We start from the raw sequence: 23,819 nt of genomic DNA, 5'->3' as shown, positions 1-23,819 counted from the left end.
AGGTAGAAGAGGTCGGCGACAGGTCTAGGTCGTGACTGCCTCTTTCGCATATGGTCTTAGCCTCAGGCGTATCTTATCGACACAGCACAGTTCACATCTCTAGTAAATCCAAAGATCATTGATATTGATTCTTTTGTATTGAGCTCATTTTAGTCTCTCATTATGTACGTTCTGTAGTAAGGTCTGGCCTCTTGTCTCGCCAAATGAAGGGTATTTTGAAATGTGTGTTCTCAGATCGCTAAAATCGCAGCATCAAGTTTTGTTCCATAACGCCAAAAGGCGATTCCATCGTGAATGTGGTAAAGTGAAAGTCATGTAATGCAACCTGCTCATTGGCCTTGTTGCAAGCAGAATAAGAATAAAGGGTTGAAACGGGTGTCTAGTCATTGTAGTTGACAATGCCAGATCCGTCCTTGTTGGCCTTGGGGATACCATAGCGCTCAGAGAGATCTTCTTCCTGAGACTTGCTGTTGGGGTCGAGGTAAGGACGCTCGGCCTGGCAGCAGACGCGGACAGCATGCCTACGGTGAGGTGCGAAACCATAGGAAGCAGAATGATTCTATTTGACGTTAGCTTTGCACGGACTTCGAGAATTCTATCACTACTTACGGTGACACGGTTGTCCCAGAAGGCAACGTCATCCTTGTTCCACTGGAACCTGGCGTGGATTTCGGGAGAGGTAGAGACAATCTCGTTCAGGTAGGAGATGATGACGTCGCTCTCGGTCTTGGGGATACCAACAATCTTGGTAACGAAGCCTGGGTTGAAGAACAGAGACTTCCAGCCGGTAACGGGGTTGGTGCGGATGAGAGGGTGTTCAGTTGTCACTGGCTCACGACGTACGGTACGGCCGAGTTCACGGGTGCCTTGAGCTTGAAGCTCGGCGGAGTGGATAGCTGTGAGTCCTTCAAGGTATTTCTGCATGCCAGCCGAAAGCTGGTCGTAGGCAGCATACTGAGAAGACCAAAGAGTGTCACCACCGCCTCCACGGGGGGGACCAGTCAAGACCTTCAAGGAGGTGTAGGATGGTGGTTGGACTTCATATGTCACCTTGAAGCTGTCAGCAATGCTTTGGCAGTTGATGGCGATAAGATTTACTTACATCGGAGTGCCAGAGGAAGCTGGGGGTGAAGAGGGCTCGGAGGTCAGGCGAGTTCTCTCCGGTGTAGACGACGTGGACATCCTCGAGCCCCTCACGCCTTGGGGTGGCAGTGGTCGCGTGACTGTGAAGAGTTCCAAAGTACTTGCCAAGCTCTCTCTGCTTGTCAATGTCGAGGTTCTTTTGGTTACGGAAGAAGACAACGCCTCGAGTGGCAATGAGGCGGGCAAGATCATTCTTCTGGGCATCGGTGAGGTTGGCGAGGTCGACGCCGTGAACTTCAGTGCCGATCTTGGGGTTGTAGTCGAATACGTCGGTTGCGGATGCTAGGAGATTCTTGAATTGAGGGTCGCCGAGAAGACCTTTATCCTCGTATGGTACCTCGGTCAAGGCTGGCCATGTGACTTCTGGGAAGCGAGGTCGAAGGTCTTCATATTCGTAAGTCTCGTCATGCTGGGTGACGGTGTTGCGGCCAGGTGTGTAATTCAGCGCATTTGTTTTGGGTGCAGGCTTACTACCTGCGACACTGGCCTGGGTGAATTGGGCTGGATCAACAAGACCTGGAGCCATTATATCTTTTGGTCGACGGCAGTTGTCAATGTTATGATTGGGTGAAGGACTCTGAATAGATAGATGTCCGGCGATAGGACGGCCAACCTAGCGGAGTGAGACGGGTGGCGTAATTGGTCAACTTTGACTAGTCCTGGTGTACTTCAACTTCAATAGATGATGGATGACAGAGAAGAGAAAAAGGAAGAAGAGGAGGACGAAGCTGCTTTAAAGTTGATATTGAGGATTGTGAGAGTGGAAAGATGCAGGTAATAGAGGGGGAGGGGAGATATAGCACTTATAAAGGGCCCGGCCTGGGGCGGACTGTTGTAGTAATTAGCATATACGATGGACTGGACTAGAGTATCAGGCGTGAAGTTGCGCAATCGCACACAATCGCAGCTCGCACAGACAGTAAACCTGGTAGTATCAGACTATCAGTCGCCCCCCTCCGCTTCCTTACGTCTCTTGCTTAGTTACTTAGTTACTTCCATTCTTCCCCACATACGCTAAAACTTCCCAGCGCTGCTCACCTCCCGGATCTATCCATATGCAGGAATTGAAACCGTGCTACACTGCATGTCCTTGCAGCTCGCATCGAGGGGGAGTGAGAGTAAGTGGCTGCAAGTTGGCAATCTCAACCACTCGGCTGAGTTAATGAAGGTTGGCTGATCTTTGGCATGTGTTGCTGCCGTGACTGAATGATTCTATTCCGATCCAGGACTTTGCAGACCTTGAGAAGCAGAATTTGTCTACGTGGGTCAAATACGACATGAGTCCGACACAGTGACTGTAGACATCCACGCTACCATTTCAGACCATACTATACGAGTAGTTCACTCGTAACATTTGGGGTGTCATGGACAGTGCTGTAGCTTGCAGCCAGGTATGACATGGCCGCGACGAGGGCGAGGAAAGAAACGGCAATCCGGGGTAGCCCGGCGATATCGTCGAGCATTGATGTGATTTCAAAGGCAAAAGCAGAAGATTCCCGAAGGAAATCCTGATTGACGGAGAAGGCCAGCCCGCATTGGAGGGGAAATGTCCCGAGCCGATGGTTGGTGTGCTATTCTAATACGTCTCGGGCTTGACTTGGGCAATTGGATTGGATCTGGATAAGCATTGATTTATACACATATGTATATAAGCAATTGATGGACGGAGTACACAGTGTGAAACAGCCATGGATGGTATCTCATTCGCAACGACATACGATGACTTGAATCATGAAACTCGGAAGAATTGAGGATTCGATAAGGCAAGCAAGTGATGGATGATATACGAGACACAAACAGAAAAAAAGAGGTTCCTTGACCGACGTTGGAATTTAGTAGGAGCCGCAACGCCATCGTCCGGATCGGGTAATGGTGTAGGGGCGCACGAGCCAATCGAGGTATTGCACCATCAACGTCGCTCATGACGCCTTCAGGGACAACTCGATCCCGTTCACTCCTCTTACACAGTACAACATCGAAACACCTCGAAACCATGTCATTGCCTGCAGTCAGTACTGCATTCATAATCCATATCCCTCACCGCAATTTGCAACCTTCTTCAACCGTGCTGGAAATGCTCAGGATGCGTCCAGCCGTTGTTCAGTCCTGATGGACCTGAGAATGACTGATTTGATATCACAATGAGACATCAACCCGACGACAGTATAAGATAACAAATCTCTAGCACACATCAGCTGCTAATGACCATGGTCACATCATGTAACCGACTCAAGTATCAAAGCCGTCCATCAGCTATCTATCATCAAAGCGCTTAATTATAGTCCCATCACTTAGACTCAAGACGGGAATATCAAGCACACTCCCTCCACAAACCACAGTGACAAAACACCCTCGTGGCGTCAACGTTACGTACTCTAGATCCATCATCTACACTAACTATCTATACAAAAACACAAATCTTCTCAGTCTCGGCTGGAGATTAGACGCCGTCGTGGCGTTTGTGGGGTTGCTGTATCATAGATTCTCCACCATTCTACACACACACTGTACCATCATTCGAATTGCACCATCATATGTACTGTCATGGATTATCCACCCGATCCATCAGGCATTCCGCCCTCCCCAGCATCCCCTCTTTTGTTATCAGATCCTGATTTGAATCTGATAATTCTTCTGAACGTATCATCTCACCACGCAACACCTCACTCTTTCTCCATCTTCGTCCTTCATCCGCCGTGTACACATACCATTCACTGTTATAGTTACAAACACCTTCGACCACCTACAATCATAACACCCAAACACCTCTCCTTCACCCACTCCCCTTCCAACCGACCCAACAGGTACCACCCACCAGCACCATATCACACCACACCAATTCATTCATCCATCTATCCACTCCCTCAGACCAAGTTCCCCTCATCCCAATCTCCCAGCCTCCCGACACCATTAACGCCCAATGCAATCCAATCCTCCGGCATCGGAAGCATCAATATACCCCTTCCCCCTACCTCCGCCTCTCCTAAAGCACGCATCATGCATCACTCATGCACACACTATACACTACACACTGTACACTATAAGCTGCACACGCACTCTCTCCTGACGTCCATCACCAAAAACTCCTTTAACCCCGTTAGCTCGTCGACTCCGTATGGCTACCAGCGTCTCTGAACTTTGTCATTTGCTCCGGTGGAAAACTGTGCTAGACACTGAGCTGGAAACTGTGTACATGTAAGTGCAACTTCAACTAAATAACCCAAAAAATACCCAACCAACAAGCCTCGAACCAAAACACCAATGTCTTCCCCACCCTTCCTGTCTACTCCTCTCTTACCTTCCCCTCCCCTATACAGTCATTCACAAACTGCACCTCCCAGCAACCCCCCGACGCCAACGCCCCCGTGATTCTCCGCCTCCCTATAGCCAGAACCAAACACAGAGGCAAAACAAATAATACATAGATATACATCTTCTTCTATTGCACTGGCCAGTCACCCTTTTCGTTCCCATCCTCTCCCCCTTGGCTGTACTTTGATCGTTGGTCGTCACGGCTTCACGTGACATCACGCCCATTACTAGATGAAGCCTTAAGGAGTCATATCAAATCATAACAACCACTGTATACTTTCAGATGCAGTCAGTCAATTAGTGTAGCGTAATTGCACATAACCCCAAATCACTAACAAACTAATCTCAAATGAATACTGTACAATCCTACATTATTTTCCCAATCATTTCAATATATTTATAAGTAGTATGATTAGAAAATAAGCTGAGCAGTTAGATTGAGGTAAACTGATGTACGAAGTTACGAACAGTACATGACGATAAGCGAGCAGCACAGGTGGGAACGTGATCGCACGTGGCATACGTGTACGGCGTGTTAAGAAATCCACATCTTAAGACTCAAGGTATCTGTTAGTCGAGACCGGCCCGTGTGGTTATGACTAGAAAGGAATATATGCAGTTTCTGCCTGTCATTTGTACGATACTGGCTGAACGTTTGGAATTTACTGCATTTCCAACGGACGGGTTGTATGAAAGCAAGACGTCACAAAACACGATGCAGTAGAAGCATTAGTTATGATCAAACGTTCATCTCGATTGCATTTCGCTCCGTACTGAATTCCCCCTCCCATCCCTCTCACACATGCTCTCTGTTTCCGTTCGGTAACCACAAACACGCACGGCATACTACGCAAAATGTACACGAACGGAAGTCAAAATACCCAGAAGAACCAATCTTGTTCGCGCCGCCGCCGCCGCCGCCGCCGCATCGTCGGCAGAAAAGGTTACCTCCACCCCCCAAAGCGAAAGGGCAAGAGGGAAGAAAAAAAAGTAAACACGCCTTGATAACTCCGGCTGTACCATCCCGCCCATCCATCCACGTGTTAGATTGGTTTTGATTTTCGTCGTGCAAAGGAAAAATGATGGAAAACAACAACCCTTATTCGGAGACAGGCTGGCTTTCGGGGGGTAAATGATGATGCTGTTGCTGCTGCTGTTGAAAATAATCTGACAGGGGGGAGCCCCAAAAAAAACCCAATGGCCAATTCTTCTATATGATACTTGTTTTAAAAGGGAGATGGGCAACCAATTTCTCAAAGGATTCTGAACCGTTCAACTCCTGCCGAATCCTTCTTCGCCCAACCCACGAACCAATGACGGATAAAATGGCGACGAGTAGAAGGAGGCGGCGGACGACCCACCAGACCCAATCTGAGGCGGTGAAAGGGGCCCTTTGGAATCGATCGTCAGAAATGCTCAAAGTACGAACGAAAGCCGATAAAGAGACGGACGGAAAGTGGAAGACGTGACTCAGATAACAGGGCAGTGGGGGGATCGTGTAAGACGGACAACTTATTTCTCCTTGTCATACCCCTCTGGTTTCTGCATTCCGTTGGTCTCGTAGAATCGAGCGGTGCAGGAGTAGCCATTCCAGTCAAAGTTCTCCTTGGGGTTGCAGTGGCACTTGTGGTCGAGGCGGTACTGCTCGCCTGTGGGGCAATGCGTGAAGGGAACGTGGTAGTAGGCAATGTCGTTGAAGAAATGAATCTCGTCCTTGTTCAACATCAGACCTGCCGCGATGGAGTGGACTGGCGCATCGCCCCAGCGCTCGTAGAAGAAACCGCCGGCGTGGTCGAGCGACTCGAAGAAGTCCACGTAGGCCTTGGAGCGAAGCCAGTTAAGATTTCCGATTTCGAAGTTGGACCACTGTTTCCTGCGTTAGCGCCACGTTCAATACATCTCAACTCGACGGTACGGTACTTACGAAATGGCAGTTGGTGTAGGTCTTTCCGTCGTCATCACTGAGGAACTTCATGGAGTTGTCCTTGGCGATGTGCTCCGGGTGGTGAGCAGAGAAGTTCTTGGCTGCCTCCCACAATGTGGGGATCGTCTCGACGTATTCGTAAAGGCTGAGCACGAAGCTGTATTTCTTCTTGTTCTCGGCCATCCACTTGAAGGTATCGTAGTTGATGTCGCAGTAGAGCTCAATGCTTGGCTCCACGCGCCAGTACCACTCGTACTCGAGCATCAAGGGGTGGCGGAAAAAGAAACCAGACTCGTAGCGGCACATGTGCCTGTAGCTGACAGAGTCTCCGTAGATGATCTTCTTCTCCTTCATCTCCTCGCGGACCTTGGCGGCCTTGTCTTGATCAATGAAATCGGGGAATGACCAGTGCTCCTTAGGAATCTTGCCATATCGGGTTCGGCCGGATACGAGGGCGGTCGTGACCTTTTTGAACTCGTCGTTGAAGTCATCGTCGTTGAGGAAGACCCAGTCGTAGTTGAACTTGCGGTTGAAACGATCCTCGACATGACGGATAGACTTGGCAATCTCCCAGAGATCAGAATTACGGGCGAGCGTCACGAAGGTAGCATTCATGCGGTCTCCAGGAACGATGGCAGGAGGCAATTCTTTATCAACATTCGGGGTCTTGGGTGGGTTGGAATCGGTGGCAAGAGGATCAGGTTTGGGGACGGCGCCTTTCGTATCAGGCTCGGTGGTCTGAGGAACGTTGGCGGTGGGCCATGATGTCTGGACGGTGGAGGAGGAGGATATGAAGAAGAGGAGGATAAGGCACTGCAAGAAGGTGTTAAGAGACAGATTTCCAACGGATTGAGCATCAATCATACGATGAGTGCGAAGACGATATAACGCAGGTACCGCTGAGTACCTGCCATTGCGCCGGTTGCCTGAGGCTGGTCGGAACGGGTCTTCTCGAGTATCGCAGGACCCTCGGAGTGATTACGGGCCTGTTGTTCTCCTTGATGGGATGAAGCACGTGCTGGCTTATTTGAATTCTTGATGCGACGCCGTTGGACGTTCACGGCGGGCGGTGGGACTGTTGTTCCAGGGGTGGTTGTGTGTGGTGACTAAAGCGAAACGAACGGAGTGCGAGCACTACGAAGGTGCATCACAAGAGGAGGAGGAAGGAGATGTTGAGGTCGAGGAGGGAAAGAGGGTTTAGGAATTAAGAAGTAGGTGAGTAAGAAAAGAAAGGAGAACAGGTAAGGTGGTGTTTCTGGTTTGGGGCTTTGAACAAGTCTTGGGGTTAGGAGGGTTAGAGGGTTAGAGGGTTAGGAGTGTTCAAGAATAATTATCAGTGGCTGACAAGTTTTGGTGAGTGAATGTGAGTGGACGTGGAGTGTACGGTGGACTCTGTTGGGTTAGTTGGACTGCGCGTTCATAGCCACGCAAGGGTTCGGAAGCTTAATACGAGCTGGTAGGAGAGACTCAGGGAAGGAGGGACTCAAGGAAGGGAAGGGGGGAAGGTACGACCTGTTGTTAGTAAGGGTAACTACGAGTAGGGAAGGGAAGGAGCAGCCGCCGCCGCGTGCCAAGATTTGCGGGCAGAGGCAGAGGCAGAGAATAGACACCAAACCCCAAGCGCAATTATCAAATACGTCGTAGGTAGAGAAGCTGTTCCTTCTACCACCACAACCAACAACCCAACCACCACAGTCACCAGAACTGCTGGTAGTATATTCATATCCTCCAAAACAATATCCATTTACACCTTCATTGCCCGTCGACACAGCGCCCTTCTCAACGCCGCGCCCGTCGCGTTCGTGCGGCTACTGTCCTGTGCGCTTCCTCATCCCGCCCCCCGCCAAACTTCCACTGCAAAACGTCACCACATCCGAAAACCTAGACTTCACAAACAGGAACCATTAAACATACCATCCGCCTCTGTCTGAATCTCAATTTCAATCTCAAAACCTGAAATTAAAACTGCCCATTCGACTATCGCCATTGGCTACTTGTTCGTTTGCCCAACATGTCGTTCTTCGGCTTTGATACAACCCTGCCCAAGGACAGAGGTCATTCAACCAATGCTCCAGGCTTTGGACAAACCCCAGATGCCTTTGCCGGTTTCCGTGGAGGGGCTCTCGATGAAGATGATGCGTTAGTGTTACTAATACGACTTACAAGAGCGACGGTTTTGCTAATTCGCTTGATGTAGTCTTGACTTCGAAGAGACCTACGATGGCCTAGGTAATCAGCTTCTCGAAACTGGCGATGATTTCAACGATGAGACTTTCGGCGACGGACCTGCCACGCAGCAGTCCGTCGGACGTGACTTTGACTTCGCTGGTCAGACATCCCAGATTGCGGGAACGATGCAGGAGGAGCAGATGCTGTTCGAAGCACGCAATCAGCGCGCGCCTCGCCAGCAGAACACATTCGTCCCGCCCCCTTCAAAGCCCGCTCGAACTGGCTACGAGAACTACAAGGATCCTGAATACATTCCACAGCTAGAAGCACGTGCGGATATCTGGGGTCTTGCACCAAAAACCTCCACCAAGCAGCCCGAAAACCATGCTCCTCCGGCCTCAGCGCGGAAGATGCTTAGTCTGGAGGAGGTCGAAGCCCAGCTGCGTGCTCAATCTCTGGGTCAAGCAGCTATGCAGCCAGTGCAAAGCAGTCCCAGCCAAGCTCCGATCCATATGCTCCAGCATCAGCACCAACATCAACTCCAGCAGCAGCACCAACAGCAGATGTCGCATCAGATGCACCAGCAGATTCCCTTCAACCAAGGGCAATATCCTGGTCCTCCGGGGCCCTTCGCCCCTCAAATCCTGCAGCGGCCCCAGCAGTCTCCCCAAGTTCCCCAGGCCGCTGTGAATCGAGCGCCACCACCGCAGCAGCAGCAGCAGCAGCAGCAGCAGCATCGTGTTGAGCTACCAGCCCACCCAGCCCAGCAGCAGCCGTCTCAACCTCCAACTATCTTGCAAAGGCCACAACAAGATGGCCGAGGCCAGCAGAACAAGCAAGCGCAGCAGCAGGGCCCCCCACAAGGCCCTCCTTCCCAGCCACGACAAATCCTCCAGAACCCCAACCGTTTGGCCGGACAAGGACAGCCGATCTCCCAAGGAAGCAGCCCCAATACACGTGGTCCAGCCCACGGACACAATCGAGGACCATCATTCTCTGGTATGGTGATCACTCACCCGGATCAGTTGCTCCAACTCTCCGAGCAAGAACGTGCTACTTTCCTTGAAGAAGATGCGAAGCGAGCGAAGCGAAACCACAAGATCGCGCTGCTAGCCAAGGACAATGGGTTGATGACGCCTCAGGACAAGAACTTCATTACCAGGATCCAGTTGCAGCAGCTAATGTCAGCCACTGGAAACCTGGAAGAGATTGGCTCCGAAGCGGCACTGGCTGAGGACTTCTACTACCAAGTCTTCTCCCAGATCCGGGGTGCTCCCAGGCAAAACCCTCATCAACCCGCGAATCAGTTCGCACAAACGTATCTGTTTCAAACCAACAGCCGATTCGGCCCCGGCCGACGACATGGACGCGGTGGTGATAACCATATGCAGCGCATGGAGCAGCAAGTCCAACGAGCTGTCGAAGCCGCAAAGACTAAGCCAAAGGGCAGGCAGCTTGTCATTGAAGGCAGTCTTGGTAAGATTGCCTTCAGCAATGCAAGGACACCCAGACCGTTGTTGAACATCAAGAGAAGCGAGGCGGGAGACAAGCACGCCAAGCAGCACAAGCCATCGATTGCCGATCGCAAGGAGGTTCTACGGAACATTGAGGCTGTATACATCACCCTTATGCATATGGAGGATCACGAGCGTGCATTGCCACCGCCTATCAACGAGAACAGCGACCCTGAGGCAATCCAGAAGCATATGGAATGGCGTAGCAAAATCGAAGAGTTGCACGCACAACTCTGGCAAAACATCAAGATAATGGAGCCAATCAACCCTTCGTAAGTGTTTACATCCAAAAGCCGCAAGCGCATAGCTAACTCGAGACAAGATCTCACGTGCCTCATCCCTTTATCGCGATCTTGTCGCATGCCAAGGGCAAGAAGGCCATTCCCCGCATCTTCCGCCATATTGATGAGCAGGAGCGTATCACGGTGGTCACCATGATCGTTGTCCATCTGGATAATCTCTCGGTCGTTGCCAATGCCATTGCATCGCCCGACGAGCCGTTGTCCTCGGCAGTCCGCGAGGAGGTGGAGCTATTCACACACTCGGTTATGCCACCTCTATTTGCACACATTTCTGACTCTCCCTTGAACATTGTCATCGGTCTTCTCGGATTGATTCTCGATCGAACTAATCTGCATATTGTCTCTCGTAGCAAGATTGGTATGTCGCTTCTCACCATCCTCATCTCTCGCGCCGAGCTGCTCAAGCAGTCAGCTCCCGAGGTGAACCCACAAGAGTGGGAGCAATGGACCAATCTGTACAACCGCTTGTTCGATGCCGTTGAGCCTGTGCTCCCACTGCTCTTCCCCGGATCTGTAAATGACACGGACGACATGTATGTCTGGCAATTCCTCGCCGCCATGGGAGTTGGAGCCAGCCCAGATCAGCAGCAGAGGCTCGTACTTGGTGTCAAGGATCGCGTTATGGAGACGGTGACCGTCAGCAAAGCCCTTCCGGCCGAGATGGCTGGAGCCAGATTGTCAAACGTGAACCTGTTTATGAGGGCCATTGGCCTGGATGTCGAGCTTCTCGGATGAAAGGGATCAAATGGATTACAACAGGCTTGAAGGCTGTCCACAAACTGTTTTCACCAAGCTCCACCAGCGGCGCGCACGCTTCGACAGGCGATTGTTGGAAAGGTTAACCATGCCTAGCGTCATGGACCGACATGGCTCGGTCCCTCGTCTAAGAGCAGTGTCGACGATGATGTCTATTCGCTGCCTTTGACGTGGAGAGAAGGCAAGATGACATGGCGAGGCAAACGGTGTGGTACGTCGTTGAGGAAGGCAACAGAGAGATTGTCAGGCTGCCAGTCTCGTTATCATATAGTACAGACACTGGTAGCAGAGGAAGTGTTCCAATTATTGTTTCAATTAGTTATTTATTCACGTCAAAAAGCGTTTCAAATTCGATGAATGCAATTATTGATCGTCCGTTGGTTGTGTGATTGCCTTTGACTCACCCTGTGAATGCTCAAATCTTGAGGTGAGGCTTTTGATGTGGCCGTGTAGATTAGTATTGGAGAAAGCTTTGGACTCGATAAACAACGTAAAGTGATACATTGATTGATGGAATGATTGACCGAGTAACAGCAGAGTCATGGTAGCTTTGATGTGGATATTCGAAGTCTGATCTAATTCCATTCACTAACCCGATGTGGATGTCAGCTCCTTCCTTTCCCCTTCCCCCCAATGGCCCCCTTCCCTGCCGTTCGACTAATAGGGAATACGTACTCTTTCCCTCCATTATTCGTCGTCCCTGTTCACCTTCTCTTCTCCACTCCACTCCACTGAGTCCACTCTCCCCTACATCGCCCTCTACTGACGCCCTGCCTACGTATGTACCTGAAAATATTACGCGGCTACCATGCTGGAGCTCAGCTCCGTTGTGCCTTTGTTGTTGCTTCTCCTTGAGCCGCGTCATTATGCTGATACAAACAAAATTCAATCCTGTGCCTGTACACTTGCTCCTCTTCCGACTCCTTAGCCTTATCTACTGCATCGCTCCGGGTACCTATCGGCTAGCTACCTCGTAGTTTGTCTACTTAGTGAGTGCCAGCCGGTAGTTGGATAACGAGACGAGGTCTCGGTCTCAACGATCACGAAACCAAACTTATTCCGGGAAGTTTCGTCTCCCGCCGAGAAGCTGCTGACTTTTCGAATCAGAGGTCGTCTTCGCCGGCCGTGAGCAGAGAATCGAAATGCATCATGAAACACCCTCATCGAGATGTTCCGCGTCCCGGCAGGGTATGGCAGACAAGAGCTAAGCTTTCTCATGTTGCTTGTCTCAACTCCCCCTGCCAGAACCCATGAACATATGGATGCAGACAGGCTTCAAACACTCTTGTAGAGAGAGGTTTCATGTTGCCAAGTGATAATAAGCTAAGCAGCAGCATTGTGACGATCCTGAAACATCGGTCGACAAGCCCCGGATAGGCGTCATCCCATCCCATTGCGTACACGCTCGTCCACGCTGGCCCACACTCGTCCAATCCCCGGCCTGGCCTTCCCCACAATTGTTCGACACTCTCTGCTTGACGATGCGGTACGCGTGTGAAGTGTACGAGGCACCGTTCCTGCGTGCGAAGAATCCAAACTTGGTCGGCCAATCACAGAAATGGTCAGCTCTAGAAAGTCGAAATCTGGTAACCGCCTAACCCAGTTAGGAAACCGTTTGAATGGTAATGGCTCGTTGAATGCGCCGTCTTGAAAAAACCTAAGCCTGATCGCCACAACGATGCTGGAGAAGAGTCTGGACAGGTACCGTCCATCCATTGGTGCATATGGCAGGAAACTCGTCCGAGTCGGGTCACCCTAGATGGTTCTTTGTCAACCATGTACCTTTTCTTCTCTCTGTTCATGCGTCTGCGGCATTGTGTTTGACATCTGCGTTTCATCGAGACGTTTTCCTTCCTTCATTCGGATCGTCTTGTTTCCACGTCCTCTCTCGTCTTTCTTTAAAACGACTTATTCCCATTGCTGGGCCGGATTTTCCCTCTCTATCTCCAGGCCGAGCCTTGGGTTATTCCTTTCCTTCTCTTCGTTTCGTTTCTTTGTGAAAGAGGTGACTGTCGTTTACGACGTCCTTCGTCTTGTTATCTTCGTTTCTCTGTTCTTTTTTTACGACGTAGTTCAACTACATTCCTTTTTACCTTTTCCATAACGAGGAGAAAACGGGCTGCCGGTCAGCATTACTTCCAACACCATGGCATCCGTCCGGCTCTTTCTTCTCTTCACTCTTTTGGCGGCTCTGGCTCTAGCCGTCCCGACTCCTACCCGGAGGAGAGGTCTTGCAAAGCGATCGTTCAAGGTCCCACGCTCTTTGAACAAGGCTCACCCACGCGGTCTCAATGGCTACGATGCCATGAAAAAGGTTGCTTTCAAGTATAACATGCAGACGTTGAAGGATGGCTTCATTGCGAATAAGAAATCCGGCAAAGGCGAGGCTAAAGCTCCTCCCAAAATCAGTGCTTCGAACAGTACCACCAACGGGACTGGTTCCGGAACAGTTGCAGCCGTACCAGAGGAGAACGCAGCACTCTTCCTCTCTCCCGTTGATGTTGGCGGTCAGACTTTGAACTTGGATTTCGACTCCGGCTCCTCCGATCTGTAAGCTCAACGATGAAGAATGCACCTATGTGGTCTTGCTAACATGATATGCAGTTGGGTGTTCAGCACGGAACTCGACCAGGCAAAGATCGGACAGCACAGCGCCTTCGATGCCTCGAAGTCTACTACATTCAAGCAAATGCAGGGTGCACAGTTCAAGATTTCGTACGGCGATGGTTCAGGCGCTGCTGGCGTTGTCGGTACCGATGTGGTCACTATTGGTGGCGTGCAGGTCCAGAACCAAGCTATTGAGCTTGCTACCGACGTCTCTCAGTCATTCGTAGACGACCTGAACACTGATGGTCTCGTTGGACTTGCATTCTCCAACCTCAACACCGGTAAGTTCCATCACTTTCGATCGGGTTGGTACATCCTAACATCAGTGTAGTCAATGATGGCACGAAGAAAACCCCCCAGAAGACCTTCTTTGACAACGTCATGGGTGATCTTGACCTCCCCGTCTTCACTGCAGACCTTGACCCCGATGGCACTGGAGTCTACGAGTTCGGCAAGATTGATGCCACCAAGTTCGAGGGCGAGATGGCGTGGATCCCTGTTAACGCCACCTCTGGATTCTGGCAATTTCCCTCTACCAAATTTGCCGTTGGCGACTCGGCATTCGAGGCCTTTGGTGCATCCCCTGCCATTGCCGATACTGGAACTTCCCTCTTGCTTGTCGACCAGCCCATCGCTGAAGCTTACTACAGCGCCGTCCAGGGTGCCGAACTCAACCAGCAAGTCGGTGGTTTCATCTACCCTTGCAATGCGCAGCTTCCCGACATGTCCGTCGCTATCGGAGACTCCTACATGGCTGTGATTCCTGGCAACCAGATCACCTTTGCCACTGTCGACCAGGCCAACACCACTTGCTTCGGCGGTGTTCAGGGAAACCAAGGTGCCGGCATTCAGATCTATGGAGACACCCTCTTCAAGTCCCAGTTTGTCGTCTTCAACGGCGGCAACCAGTCCCTCGGATTCGGTGCGAAGCCAAAGGCATAGAGATAATACCTTGCATCATTCATGATCGGAATCCCTTGTATATAGTTGAATCATGTTATATGTGGGTATGATGTCGTTGTTACTTTTCTATTACGACGAATGGGATGGTAGCATACAATAAACCTAGAAAGGGTATCAGGTACTATGGAATGAATGTACCTACTACATACACAACGCAACACATACAGTTCCACTTACGATGCAAACGGCCAACAATCGAAACAGGTTGGAAGAGTAAAAAAGACTTACAATCGTACATACGAATTAGATGAAAGTAAAAAAGATTTTTGAAATTCAATCTAAAGAGATCCAACTTCTCTTCTTTTTCATGTCCAAAGCTCTCTAAACTCCGCAGTGAGACTTCGTCTGCTTGCACCTGCCGCTACACTCATATATGTGACCCCCGATCTCTCTAATCGAATATAGACGCAATCGATCCATCCTCCGCACACACACATTCACACACTTAGAAACCAGCAACTCACCTTCATCCCTTTCAATTTCAGCGCTTCAAACCATACGCACATCGCACACACGCACGTATTGATTTATTCATCCTTTCATCCTTCCATTCATTCATTCTATTCATGTTTTTGGAACCCATGTGTCTGTGTTCACTGCGCCAATTTTCATACACTCTCAATCGGTGCGTGTGTCTCACTGACTCTCTGATCCACCGACTTCCCTTGCAACTCCTCCAACTGAAAACCGAAAACTGGATATGACAAGTACAATTACAATGCCAGATGCAAGATGCAAAACCCTTTAAAATGTAAAGGCAAAAATCGTGAAAAGTGGATAACGGGCAAAAAGGCAGGGGAAAACAGGTGAACAGGGGAATGTATACCTTTCGCTCCCCACCTCCCTCCATCCCCACTCCATCATTACATTTATCCCCACGTACCGCCCCCGCCCCTCCCCTGCTTCTTCTGCGCGCTGAGCCGCCAGTCGTCCTCGCCCGCGAACTTGTTGTGCAGCGGCTGGATGCGCTCGGCCTTTTTCCGCTTGCTCATCTCGCCCTTCTGGCCTGCGACCTTGAAGAACGTGGGTGCGGCTTCGGCGAGCCATTTGGGTTCTATTACTGAGCCTGCATTTTCGTGTGGTTAGTGGGGGAATGGCTTTGTGAATAGGAGAGATTGCTTACAGTATTGCATGTACTCTTTTGTGGTTTCGACGAGGGCGTGGTATATCACGTGTTCGGAGGGTTTGCCGAAGCTGTTCACATGTGTGGTTAGTCATTGCACTATGGACGAGTGACGCTGCCAAGATGAAAAGGGACAAAGGAAAAACAGGGGCAAAAAGTGGACTTACAGAGCAGAACTCGGGTGCATGAACACCGGCGTGCCCTCCACCAAAGTCTTGTACCCCTCGGAGGGATCCTTGCGCGCCGAGTTGCGGAAGAAGCCGCTGCACAGCGCCTGCCGCACCTTCTGCGTGTTGCGCCCGCACGACACGATCTGGTGCCGGTGGCGCTGCATGATCTGGAGGAGCTGGCTGCGGACGTCGCGCACGCGCATCATGCTCTTGGGCTGGATGTAGTTCTCGAAGCACCAGGGGGTGGAGTACCCGCCGGACTTCCACGCGTTGTAGACGTTGAGCAGGGTGAGGTGGTCGCCGGACGGGTCGTTGAATTTGGATTTCTTTTGGTCGGCTTGCTGGGCTTTGTCGCGGGGACGGTGGAAGATGTTGGGGGTTGCGCTGATCTGTGGGTGGTGGTTAGTGGGTTGCTGAAGGTGATGGAGTGGGTGGTACATACCATTGCTACGATAGTGAGGATCTCGTCAGAGCAGCTCATGTCGACTGATTTGATGACACATTTGGATAATGGAGGATCCATTGGGTAATCGGCCATTTGACGGCCAAGACGGGTGAGTAGACCTTCATCATCCAATGCTCCAAGACAATACAGCTCCTCGAGAGCAGTAAGCATAGTGTTCGTCGGGGGAGGATCCATGAAGTCGAAGTGCAGGAGGTCGTTGATGCCCATGGCCTTGAGCATGAGAATCGTATTTGCCAAATTTTGACGTTGGATCTCAGGGATGGTCGTCGGAAGCATCTCGTTCTGGAAAGCTGCTTCGGTGTAGAGTCGGAAGCATTTTCCAGGACCGGTACGTCCAGCACGTCCGCTACGCTGTCGCGCCTGAGCTTGACTGATTGGTGTGATCTGGAGACGATCCATGCCCAGTTTTCCATCGTAGCTAGACTGCTTCACAAATCCTGGATCAACCACGTAGTAGATACCATCAATTGTCAAACTCGTTTCGGCGATGTTCGTGGCAATGACTACCTTCCTAGATCCGGCAGGTGTAGGTTCAAAGATCTTGGACGCAACTTCGCTCGGCAATGCACCGTAGATTGGCAAGATGATCAGCTCTGGTACGTTGGGGCCCAGGGCTTTCATTCGCTCCACCAATATCTCACATGAAGAGTCAATCTCTTCTTTACCAGTAAGGAACAACAAGATGTCGCCCGCTGGCTCGGTAAGATGAATCTGCATGACGGTGACCAAGGCTGCATCGAGATAATCGCTTTCGGGCTCTCTGCTGTACATGACCTCGACAGGGAACGTTCGGCCAGGAATGGAGAAAATCGGACATTGGTAGAAGTAGTTCGAGAACTTATCAGCATCAAGTGTCGCTGATGTAACAATGAGCTTCATGTCAGGTCTCCTTTTCAATGTCTTCTTTAGTAGACCGAAGAGAACGTCGGTGGCGATCGTACGCTCGTGGGCTTCGTCCAGCATGATGCAACTGTACTTGTGTAGCATGGGATCAAGCAGAATCTCTCTCTGCAGGATACCGTCCGTCATGTACTTGATCATTGTATCGGCGCTTGTCTTATCTTCGAATCGAATCGTATATCCAACTTCATTCCCTAGCACGCAGCCTACTTCTTCGGCTACACGCTTTGCGACGCTCATAGCAGCGACACGTCTGGGCTGAGTACAGCCGATAATGCCGTCATTCGCATACCCAGCTTCGGCCAGATACTGTGTCATCTGTGTCGTCTTTCCAGATCCAGTATCACCAACAACAATAAGGATCTGGTGAGCTTTGACGGCCTCCAGGAGCTGGTTCCTGAACTTGAAGACAGGCAAAGTCTCTCGTTGCTCCTTCATGCTGAGACTTGTGCGTTTACCGAAGGAGGCTTCCCTGCCGGTCGAAATCTTCTTCCATTCCGGCATGGCTTCAGCAGGCTGATGGGCTCGGGCGTTACGTAGATCGCTAGCGAATTGGCGATTCTGGGCCATGGGATCATTCCATTGGCTGCTGAGGTCAACTTGCGATGCCTCTTGGGCGGCCTTCGCCTGGGCTTCTTGCTGCTTCAGGTCGCGACGCTCCCTTGCCAGGGTATCTCCAGCCATAGCAGCGCGGTTCATTGACCCGTCGGGTGCCTTGACAATTCGAATAGGGGACAATTCGAGAGACTGCTTGGTCTGACCAGCCAAGAAAGGGGGCTCTTCGTCCCGTACTTCGATATCGATATCCTCTTCCTCTTCAAATCCGCCTTCGCCCCTGAGGGCTGCATTGTAGTCTTCGTCAATTTCGGGGTACTCGGATTTGGGAATCACACCAGATGCTATCAGTTGTTTGATTTCCCATCTCTCGGGTGACGTCAAACGCTTGCGCATTCCATTATTTGTGCGCCCCCCAAATGTGTCCATGACCGGAACGAGTTCGGCCTCTTGTTTGCCGAGACCTTGTGAATTCGCGCCAGATGCGATTCGTCCTTGGGGTGCTAGATCGCGGCCTGTGGTCTGGTCCACCTCTTTCATGGAAAGTGAAATCCTGGTACCCTCCATCTTTATTATCTTCACTTTCACCTCTTGCCAGCGGGATAGGAGATCGGACGGATGGTTCACACGGCCCTCTGTAATCTGAGTAACGTGCACGAGGCCATCAACCTTGCCCTTGACGCCCTTGAGCCCAACGAAGGCCCCGAAGTCTTTAATGCCTGTGACTTTCCCATCGTAGACCTTGTAGAGGATTGGTTCGTCGTCCACTTCCGGCGTGGGTGGCCGTCGGAAATCGTCATCGTCTCTGTGTCTGCGACGACTTTTGCGCTCGCCATAGCCACCGTCATCATCACGGTATTTCCTCCCATTTCCGCGACCATCGTAGTCATCCTCGTCGAGATCCCTGTATTTGCGCCTACTCTTCTTCTCATCGTTCCTATCCTTCTTGACGGCCCTCGTCCTGCCGAACTCATCTTCGAACAGATATTCATCATTTTTTGACCGCCTTGGACTTCTTGACCGTCTATGCCTTTTGCTCCGACTATCATCCGCGCTGTCGTCACCGTAAGGGCTCATACTTCGCTTTCGAGATGAAGCATCCTTGCGCCTGGAAGTTCCACTGGCTCCACCCTTTCCCGCTAAGCCCTCCAGCATCGCGAATGTATCGTCCAGCGCATCCAACTTCGTATCATCTCCCGCCTTCGCATTGGCCACCTCCTCTTCTCCAAAATCCACATCCTTATCCGGTATGCTCAACCCCTTAAACACCCTACTCTTTCTATCCGTCTCGTTGTCGCCTCCCTCGCCATTCGCATTCTTCCCCTCCTGAGCTTCCTTCGCCCTCTTCTTCTTATACTCCGGATGCAGCGTCAAGCACAAGCGATCCACGCTCTCGACCAAACTCTCCGGAAACTCAGCGCCCATGGACGTGAGCTTGGCCTTGAAATCGGACAGCGAGGACGACTTGACATGTTGTGCGATCACGAACTCCGCGAGCGTCTTGTCGGAGATGGAGAGATGGTTCTGGAACTCGGAGGACACCTTCGAGACGAGCGAGAGGAATTCTAGGGATTCGAGGTCCTCCATATTGGCTGGGGTCACGCGACGACGACGCTGGGTGAGAGAGGGGGAATGTGCGACGCGACGCTTTGCGGGAATGTGCAAAGGTTGTTTGGGGAAATTTTGGATGGGTTGGAAGAGGTGATGGCGATTCGTTGCTAGGATGGGTTTAGCGTGGTTCTGGAGGCTCCGAGCTTCTCCTCCGCCGCCTCTCCGCAATTGTTGCCGAAGTCTAGGATATTGGTAACCAACTACAGCGTTTTAACTGTTGATCACAAGAGAATATACATATTACAGAAGAATGTTCCGAGTTTAAGCTCATCTATCTTACTCATGCTAATAATTAGCACCATATGTATATACTATGGTCTGGGAGAAGAATAAGTGATGCAATTTAGGTGGGACGTAGTCTGCTGTATGTATGTTCGCAACATGTTCCTTATTTTTTACTCTTGAGATGGAGATGACTATATCTCATTTGCGAGGCAGAAAAGGGGCCATCGATGCATATATGTACTTTTCCTCCTCCTATCAACGTTCAAAGAACGGAAGAATCATGCAACATGAGTACCAAGGATATATTTCTCTATCAATTCATATTTCTACAAATCTAGTCATACACAATCCGAAAGAAAAAGATATGAAAAACATCGCTGAAATATGCAATGATATGTGCTAGATGCTAGCGCGATCTAAACACGACCTGGAGAAAGACTCCCGTGACCACGGCACCAACAGCAGCAGCCTCCAGCACGGCATTGGTGAAGTCACGCTGGCGCATGGAGATCGGGCGGTCGCTCATGAGGTTTTGGGCGCGGGTGGTGAGCTTCTCGTGCCATGTTGAGGCTTCGTTGAGCTCGGAAGCGATGTCGATCTGAGCGACCTTTTCGGGTGCCTCGATGGAGGTTGCGGGGAGGGGTTCTTCTGTTGTTGGAGGTTGGCTGAATGGCTCAGGGACGGGGTTTGCGACGACGGGTTGTTCGCTCTTGGGCGCTTCGATGGGGGGATCGACTTCCGGGTTGGAGGAGTGCAATTCGACTGCAGGGATGGGTATGGAAGGAATTGACGAGACTGCAGGCGCGGCTTTGACGATATCTTCGAGCCTCTGGCCAGCGGGTTCAATTACTTCGTCTATTGCGATCTCGATCGGTGCGACGGGTAGTGGTACGGCTGCAGCCTCCATAGCAATCTTTTGTTCCTCCAATGCAGCCTTGATCTCGCGGACCATCCGCCTCCGCCTCCAGGGTTCGAGGAACACCAGAGATGTGAGAAGAAGGAGAATGTTGAATCCCATAAGTCCGAATGTCACCCACGTACTGTTTCTCCGAATCGTATCACTCCAGATCTGCTCCTCATGGTACTGTGCACGCTCCCGCTTCTCCAACTGGGTCCTTGCCTCTTCCAGAGCATTCTCGGCATTTATTACGGCATCTTTCCCTTCCCTCACGGCCTGGTCGTTCACATGCTCAGATCGAATCAAGGACATGTATCTTTCGAGGTCCGTTGCTGACCAGGAGTGTTTACGTTCCAACAATGCCACAACCTCTTTCTGTGCGGCGGCCTGCTGGGCGTGGGCAGCATCAAGGGCCTGTTTCGCTTCGTCAATCGCTTGTCGTCGACTTCGCACGAGCTTTTCTGTAGCAATTGTCAGCTATCTCCATTGACAATCATGCTAATATAGTCATCGTACCCTGGTCCTGGATCTCTTTCCTGAGAGCGCTGATGCTCGAGTAATCGGTGCCTGTATATGTGTTGACCTTCTGCGTCACGACGGCAAGCTTGGGTAGAACGTCATCCATGATCTCGGTGACTCGTTTCGAGAGGTCCCATCTCTGCTTCTCGCGATGGGAGGGGAGGTCTTCGTCTGGTACTCTCGATATCGGCTCTTCCGGCTTTGGTGGATTTGGCGTCGGGCCCGATGGCTTCGCAGCGCCAGCGGCTGGAGGGGGTTGATCACTGTCTGCAATTATAGGTTCCTGGATCGTTTGATGCGGCTGGTGCTGTAGTGGTTGTGACGACGGAGGTGGTGGTGTAATGATTGTCTCCGGTATAGGTTCCGATGCATTGGGATCCTTCTTGTCTTCAAGCAAACGTCGAGAGGAAGAGAATTGGCGAAGGAGTCGATTCGATGATGTTTTTCCACTCAATTGGAGCCCCGGTGTCCATGCGGGTGCTGTCCGCAATTGACACCTCAGACATGCTTCCGTCTTGGAGACTTTGGCAAAGCTCCTAAACGTCGCGAATCTTGCGTGTTGTGTCGCATTCACCAATCCACCAGCAAGCAACGTTCGCGGAGCATGCTGGAGCAGTGTCCTCATTCTCACTGAATGCACAACACTCACATATGGCACACCAATGGGTAGAGCCGGTTGTATGGAGGAGCTCTTGCGTGGGGTGGGAAGGCAATGAACGACGGCCAAGGCGTTGTGTTGGATGATGTCGATCAATGGTCCCTATCGCGCCGACTAGCCGGGATGCCATTTTCAATCAACCGTGCACGTGGCGGGGGGAGGGCGACTCTAATAAACACCGGCCCTCAACACCAAGAAACATCGTGGAGATAAATTTTCCCCATCTCCCGAACATAGATCGTACTTTTCGGTTTCAGTTTCTTTATTTTAAAAAGCATCAAATCTAGACAAGATGGGTGTTCAAAATGCTTTGGTCGACCTTCCGGCCATGAGGACCAACCCCAAGGTACCTTCTTGTAAACCCTGAAAACCCTGATTGCCATGTTGACTTTTTTTTCTCGCAGTTCATCTTTTTCACTGATTTCGATGGAACAATTACGCTACAGGATAGTAAGTATACCGGAAAATTTTGCCCGCTCCTCGTTTCATAATGAGATTCGTGAGAATTGTGAATTTCCAGCGTGCAACTACGTCATTTTCCACTGAATGAGTCCTGACATGGCTTCAGGCAATGATTACATGACCGACAACATTGGATATGGAGGAGAGCTCCGCCGCAAAGGCAATGCCGACACATTAAACGGCGTCAAGCAATTCCGTGACTCATTCCGCGAGATGATGGACTCAATTACGACCCCATACGACGAGTGCATCAAGTTCCTCGTCGACAACATCAAGCTTGACCCATACTTCAAGGAATTCTACGAGTGGTCGCTCGCCAACAACATCCCCGTCGTTGTCCTCTCCGGCGGTATGGAGCCCATCATCAAGGCCATCCTGCAGAACCTCATCGGCCCTGACGCCGACAAGATGGAGATCATTGGAAACTTCGTCGGTCCCCGCCCTGGCAAATCCATCAACGAGCAAGGCGGCTGGGAAATCGTCTTCAAGCACCCCGAGAGCGGCTTCGGCCATGACAAGTCCGTCACTCTGCGACAGTACTCTTCGCTCCCCGCCGACGTCCGTCCTACCATGTTCTATGCCGGAGACGGTGTGTCCGATCTTTCAGCTGCCCGGGAGACCGATTTGCTCTTCGCAAAGAAGGGTCACGATCTTATCACCTACTGCGCCAGGGAGAACGTTCCCTTCACCGTTTTCGAGGACTGGTCCTCGATCTTGCAGAAGTGCAAGGAGATTACGGCTGGAAAGACGACGGTCCAGGAGGCGGCTCGCGAGGGTTTCGAGGCATACAAGTCCGGTGCTGCGGGTGTCAAAGCTGCATAGATGCGTCATTATCACCACTACCGATTAGACGATAGAAGTGAAGGAATATCCGAGATTCGAAGGCGGATTTGCGACATTGCATACAGACCAAAGACTGCATACGCATATAGAGTTTTAGAACCGTGTTTTAGAACCGGCTACGAAATAAGAACGACAGAAGGAAAGCATTTATTAGAATAGAGGGAAATACCAATCCACCATTTGCATCTGCAGTCTTCATTTTATGAATGTCCTGTTTACCATCAAGAGCCAATTTTTTATATATGTTCCTTCACCGACAACTTCATTAATATCTACAAGAAAATTCCCCATGATCCAACACCCTAAGAAAGACCTCCTCTCACCCATTCCCGCCGGTAACGGCACCTAGTCCCACCCTAAAACAGTCCCTCCCCTGAATACAATCCTTCATCCAAGCATCACGTGACCCTTCACCCAAGTCCAAATGGCGGGGTGCGACCACAGAGGAGGGCCGTGCAACGCATCTTACAAGGATGCCCTGCATAATCGATTGCGCAGCGCAGATGCCAACACATCAGACAAGGGGACAAGGGGGGTTTCTCTCCTCAGTATCTACCTTGGTTGACTTCCAGCAAAGAAATTCTACCCAATCCTCTTCCACCGAACAGAACATCACAACACACGCTGCCCACCCCCTCCCTCCCCTTCCCCACGATCCAATTCGATTCGATCGCAACGTTTCCGGTCGGGCTGAACTGG

General features: G+C 51.0%; 8 protein-coding genes across 8 annotated transcripts; 3 read left to right on the top strand and 5 right to left on the bottom strand.

Annotated features, from left to right (window-relative positions):
* Window positions 1–154: 154 nt before the first annotated feature.
* On the bottom strand, window positions 155–1,681 carry BU24DRAFT_477103 (alpha-ketoglutarate-dependent taurine dioxygenase). Its single transcript, XM_033532962.1, has 3 exons — window positions 1,103–1,681; window positions 610–1,050; window positions 155–559 (listed from the first exon to the last, which is right to left on the bottom strand). The coding sequence occupies exons 1-3, from the start codon at window positions 1,667–1,669 to the stop codon at window positions 380–382; spliced, it is 1,188 nt and encodes a 395-aa protein (XP_033388374.1). The 5' UTR covers window positions 1,670–1,681; the 3' UTR covers window positions 155–379.
* A 3,477-nt stretch (window positions 1,682–5,158) lies between these two features.
* BU24DRAFT_132497 (uncharacterized protein) lies at window positions 5,159–5,578 on the bottom strand. The gene has a single exon (XM_033521031.1). The coding sequence runs from the start codon at window positions 5,489–5,491 to the stop codon at window positions 5,252–5,254; it is 240 nt and encodes a 79-aa protein (XP_033388373.1). The 5' UTR covers window positions 5,492–5,578; the 3' UTR covers window positions 5,159–5,251.
* A 367-nt stretch (window positions 5,579–5,945) lies between these two features.
* On the bottom strand, window positions 5,946–7,536 carry BU24DRAFT_132500 (glycosyltransferase family 15 protein). Its single transcript, XM_033521032.1, has 3 exons — window positions 7,246–7,536; window positions 6,380–7,192; window positions 5,946–6,321 (listed from the first exon to the last, which is right to left on the bottom strand). The coding sequence occupies exons 1-3, from the start codon at window positions 7,291–7,293 to the stop codon at window positions 5,968–5,970; spliced, it is 1,215 nt and encodes a 404-aa protein (XP_033388372.1). The 5' UTR covers window positions 7,294–7,536; the 3' UTR covers window positions 5,946–5,967.
* Window positions 7,537–8,001: 465 nt separating this feature from the next.
* On the top strand, window positions 8,002–11,485 carry BU24DRAFT_489875 (uncharacterized protein). Its single transcript, XM_033533667.1, has 3 exons — window positions 8,002–8,518; window positions 8,577–10,334; window positions 10,385–11,485. Exons 1-3 carry the CDS (start codon window positions 8,391–8,393, stop codon window positions 11,097–11,099), a joined length of 2,601 nt encoding a protein of 866 aa, XP_033388371.1. The 5' UTR covers window positions 8,002–8,390; the 3' UTR covers window positions 11,100–11,485.
* Window positions 11,486–13,266: 1,781 nt separating this feature from the next.
* Window positions 13,267–14,669, top strand: BU24DRAFT_340976 (acid protease; the record flags this gene model as incomplete). The annotated part of the gene is made up of 3 exons (XM_033523254.1): window positions 13,267–13,670; window positions 13,725–14,008; window positions 14,059–14,669. The coding sequence occupies 3 exons, from the start codon at window positions 13,267–13,269 to the stop codon at window positions 14,667–14,669; spliced, it is 1,299 nt and encodes a 432-aa protein (XP_033388370.1).
* A 403-nt stretch (window positions 14,670–15,072) lies between these two features.
* BU24DRAFT_132468 (uncharacterized protein) lies at window positions 15,073–15,802 on the bottom strand. The gene has a single exon (XM_033521030.1). It carries the CDS (start codon window positions 15,538–15,540, stop codon window positions 15,172–15,174), a length of 369 nt encoding a protein of 122 aa, XP_033388369.1. The 5' UTR covers window positions 15,541–15,802; the 3' UTR covers window positions 15,073–15,171.
* Window positions 15,803–20,023: 4,221 nt separating this feature from the next.
* BU24DRAFT_489872 (uncharacterized protein) lies at window positions 20,024–21,902 on the bottom strand. The gene is made up of 2 exons (XM_033533666.1): window positions 21,155–21,902; window positions 20,024–21,099 (listed from the first exon to the last, which is right to left on the bottom strand). Exons 1-2 carry the CDS (start codon window positions 21,780–21,782, stop codon window positions 20,147–20,149), a joined length of 1,581 nt encoding a protein of 526 aa, XP_033388368.1. The 5' UTR covers window positions 21,783–21,902; the 3' UTR covers window positions 20,024–20,146.
* A 91-nt stretch (window positions 21,903–21,993) lies between these two features.
* Window positions 21,994–23,297, top strand: BU24DRAFT_419621 (uncharacterized protein). Its single transcript, XM_033527263.1, has 3 exons — window positions 21,994–22,161; window positions 22,220–22,265; window positions 22,384–23,297. The coding sequence occupies exons 1-3, from the start codon at window positions 22,108–22,110 to the stop codon at window positions 23,097–23,099; spliced, it is 816 nt and encodes a 271-aa protein (XP_033388367.1). The 5' UTR covers window positions 21,994–22,107; the 3' UTR covers window positions 23,100–23,297.
* The last annotated feature ends 522 nt before the right edge of the window (window positions 23,298–23,819 follow it).

This window comes from Aaosphaeria arxii (genome assembly GCF_010015735.1).
Source record: "Aaosphaeria arxii CBS 175.79 unplaced genomic scaffold BU24scaffold_2, whole genome shotgun sequence".
NCBI lineage: Eukaryota > Fungi > Ascomycota > Dothideomycetes > Pleosporales > Aaosphaeria > Aaosphaeria arxii.
The sequence above is the reverse complement of the archived record's forward strand: the minus strand, read 5'-3'. Positions and strand labels throughout refer to the sequence as shown.

Coding starts and splice junctions, on each gene's coding strand:
- BU24DRAFT_477103 (XM_033532962.1), bottom strand. CDS start 1,669: ATGGCTCCAGGTCTTGTTGATCCAGCCCAATTCACCCAGGCCAGTGTC. Junction 1,051..1,102: donor GCTTCCTCTGGCACTCCGAT/GTAAGTAAATCT, acceptor GACAGCTTCAAG/GTGACATATGAAGTCCAACC. Junction 560..609: donor TCTGGGACAACCGTGTCACC/GTAAGTAGTGAT, acceptor AACGTCAAATAG/AATCATTCTGCTTCCTATGG.
- BU24DRAFT_132497 (XM_033521031.1), bottom strand. CDS start 5,491: ATGGATGGGCGGGATGGTACAGCCGGAGTTATCAAGGCGTGTTTACTT.
- BU24DRAFT_132500 (XM_033521032.1), bottom strand. CDS start 7,293: ATGGCAGGTACTCAGCGGTACCTGCGTTATATCGTCTTCGCACTCATC. Junction 7,193..7,245: donor ATATCGTCTTCGCACTCATC/GTATGATTGATG, acceptor ACCTTCTTGCAG/TGCCTTATCCTCCTCTTCTT. Junction 6,322..6,379: donor CCTACACCAACTGCCATTTC/GTAAGTACCGTA, acceptor CGCAGGAAACAG/TGGTCCAACTTCGAAATCGG.
- BU24DRAFT_489875 (XM_033533667.1), top strand. CDS start 8,391: ATGTCGTTCTTCGGCTTTGATACAACCCTGCCCAAGGACAGAGGTCAT. Junction 8,519..8,576: donor GCTCTCGATGAAGATGATGC/GTTAGTGTTACT, acceptor CGCTTGATGTAG/TCTTGACTTCGAAGAGACCT. Junction 10,335..10,384: donor ATGGAGCCAATCAACCCTTC/GTAAGTGTTTAC, acceptor ACTCGAGACAAG/ATCTCACGTGCCTCATCCCT.
- BU24DRAFT_132468 (XM_033521030.1), bottom strand. CDS start 15,540: ATGGAGGGAGGTGGGGAGCGAAAGGTATACATTCCCCTGTTCACCTGT.
- BU24DRAFT_489872 (XM_033533666.1), bottom strand. CDS start 21,782: ATGAGGACACTGCTCCAGCATGCTCCGCGAACGTTGCTTGCTGGTGGA. Junction 21,100..21,154: donor GAAAGAGATCCAGGACCAGG/GTACGATGACTA, acceptor CAATTGCTACAG/AAAAGCTCGTGCGAAGTCGA.
- BU24DRAFT_419621 (XM_033527263.1), top strand. CDS start 22,108: ATGGGTGTTCAAAATGCTTTGGTCGACCTTCCGGCCATGAGGACCAAC. Junction 22,162..22,219: donor CCATGAGGACCAACCCCAAG/GTACCTTCTTGT, acceptor TTTTTCTCGCAG/TTCATCTTTTTCACTGATTT. Junction 22,266..22,383: donor AACAATTACGCTACAGGATA/GTAAGTATACCG, acceptor ACATGGCTTCAG/GCAATGATTACATGACCGAC.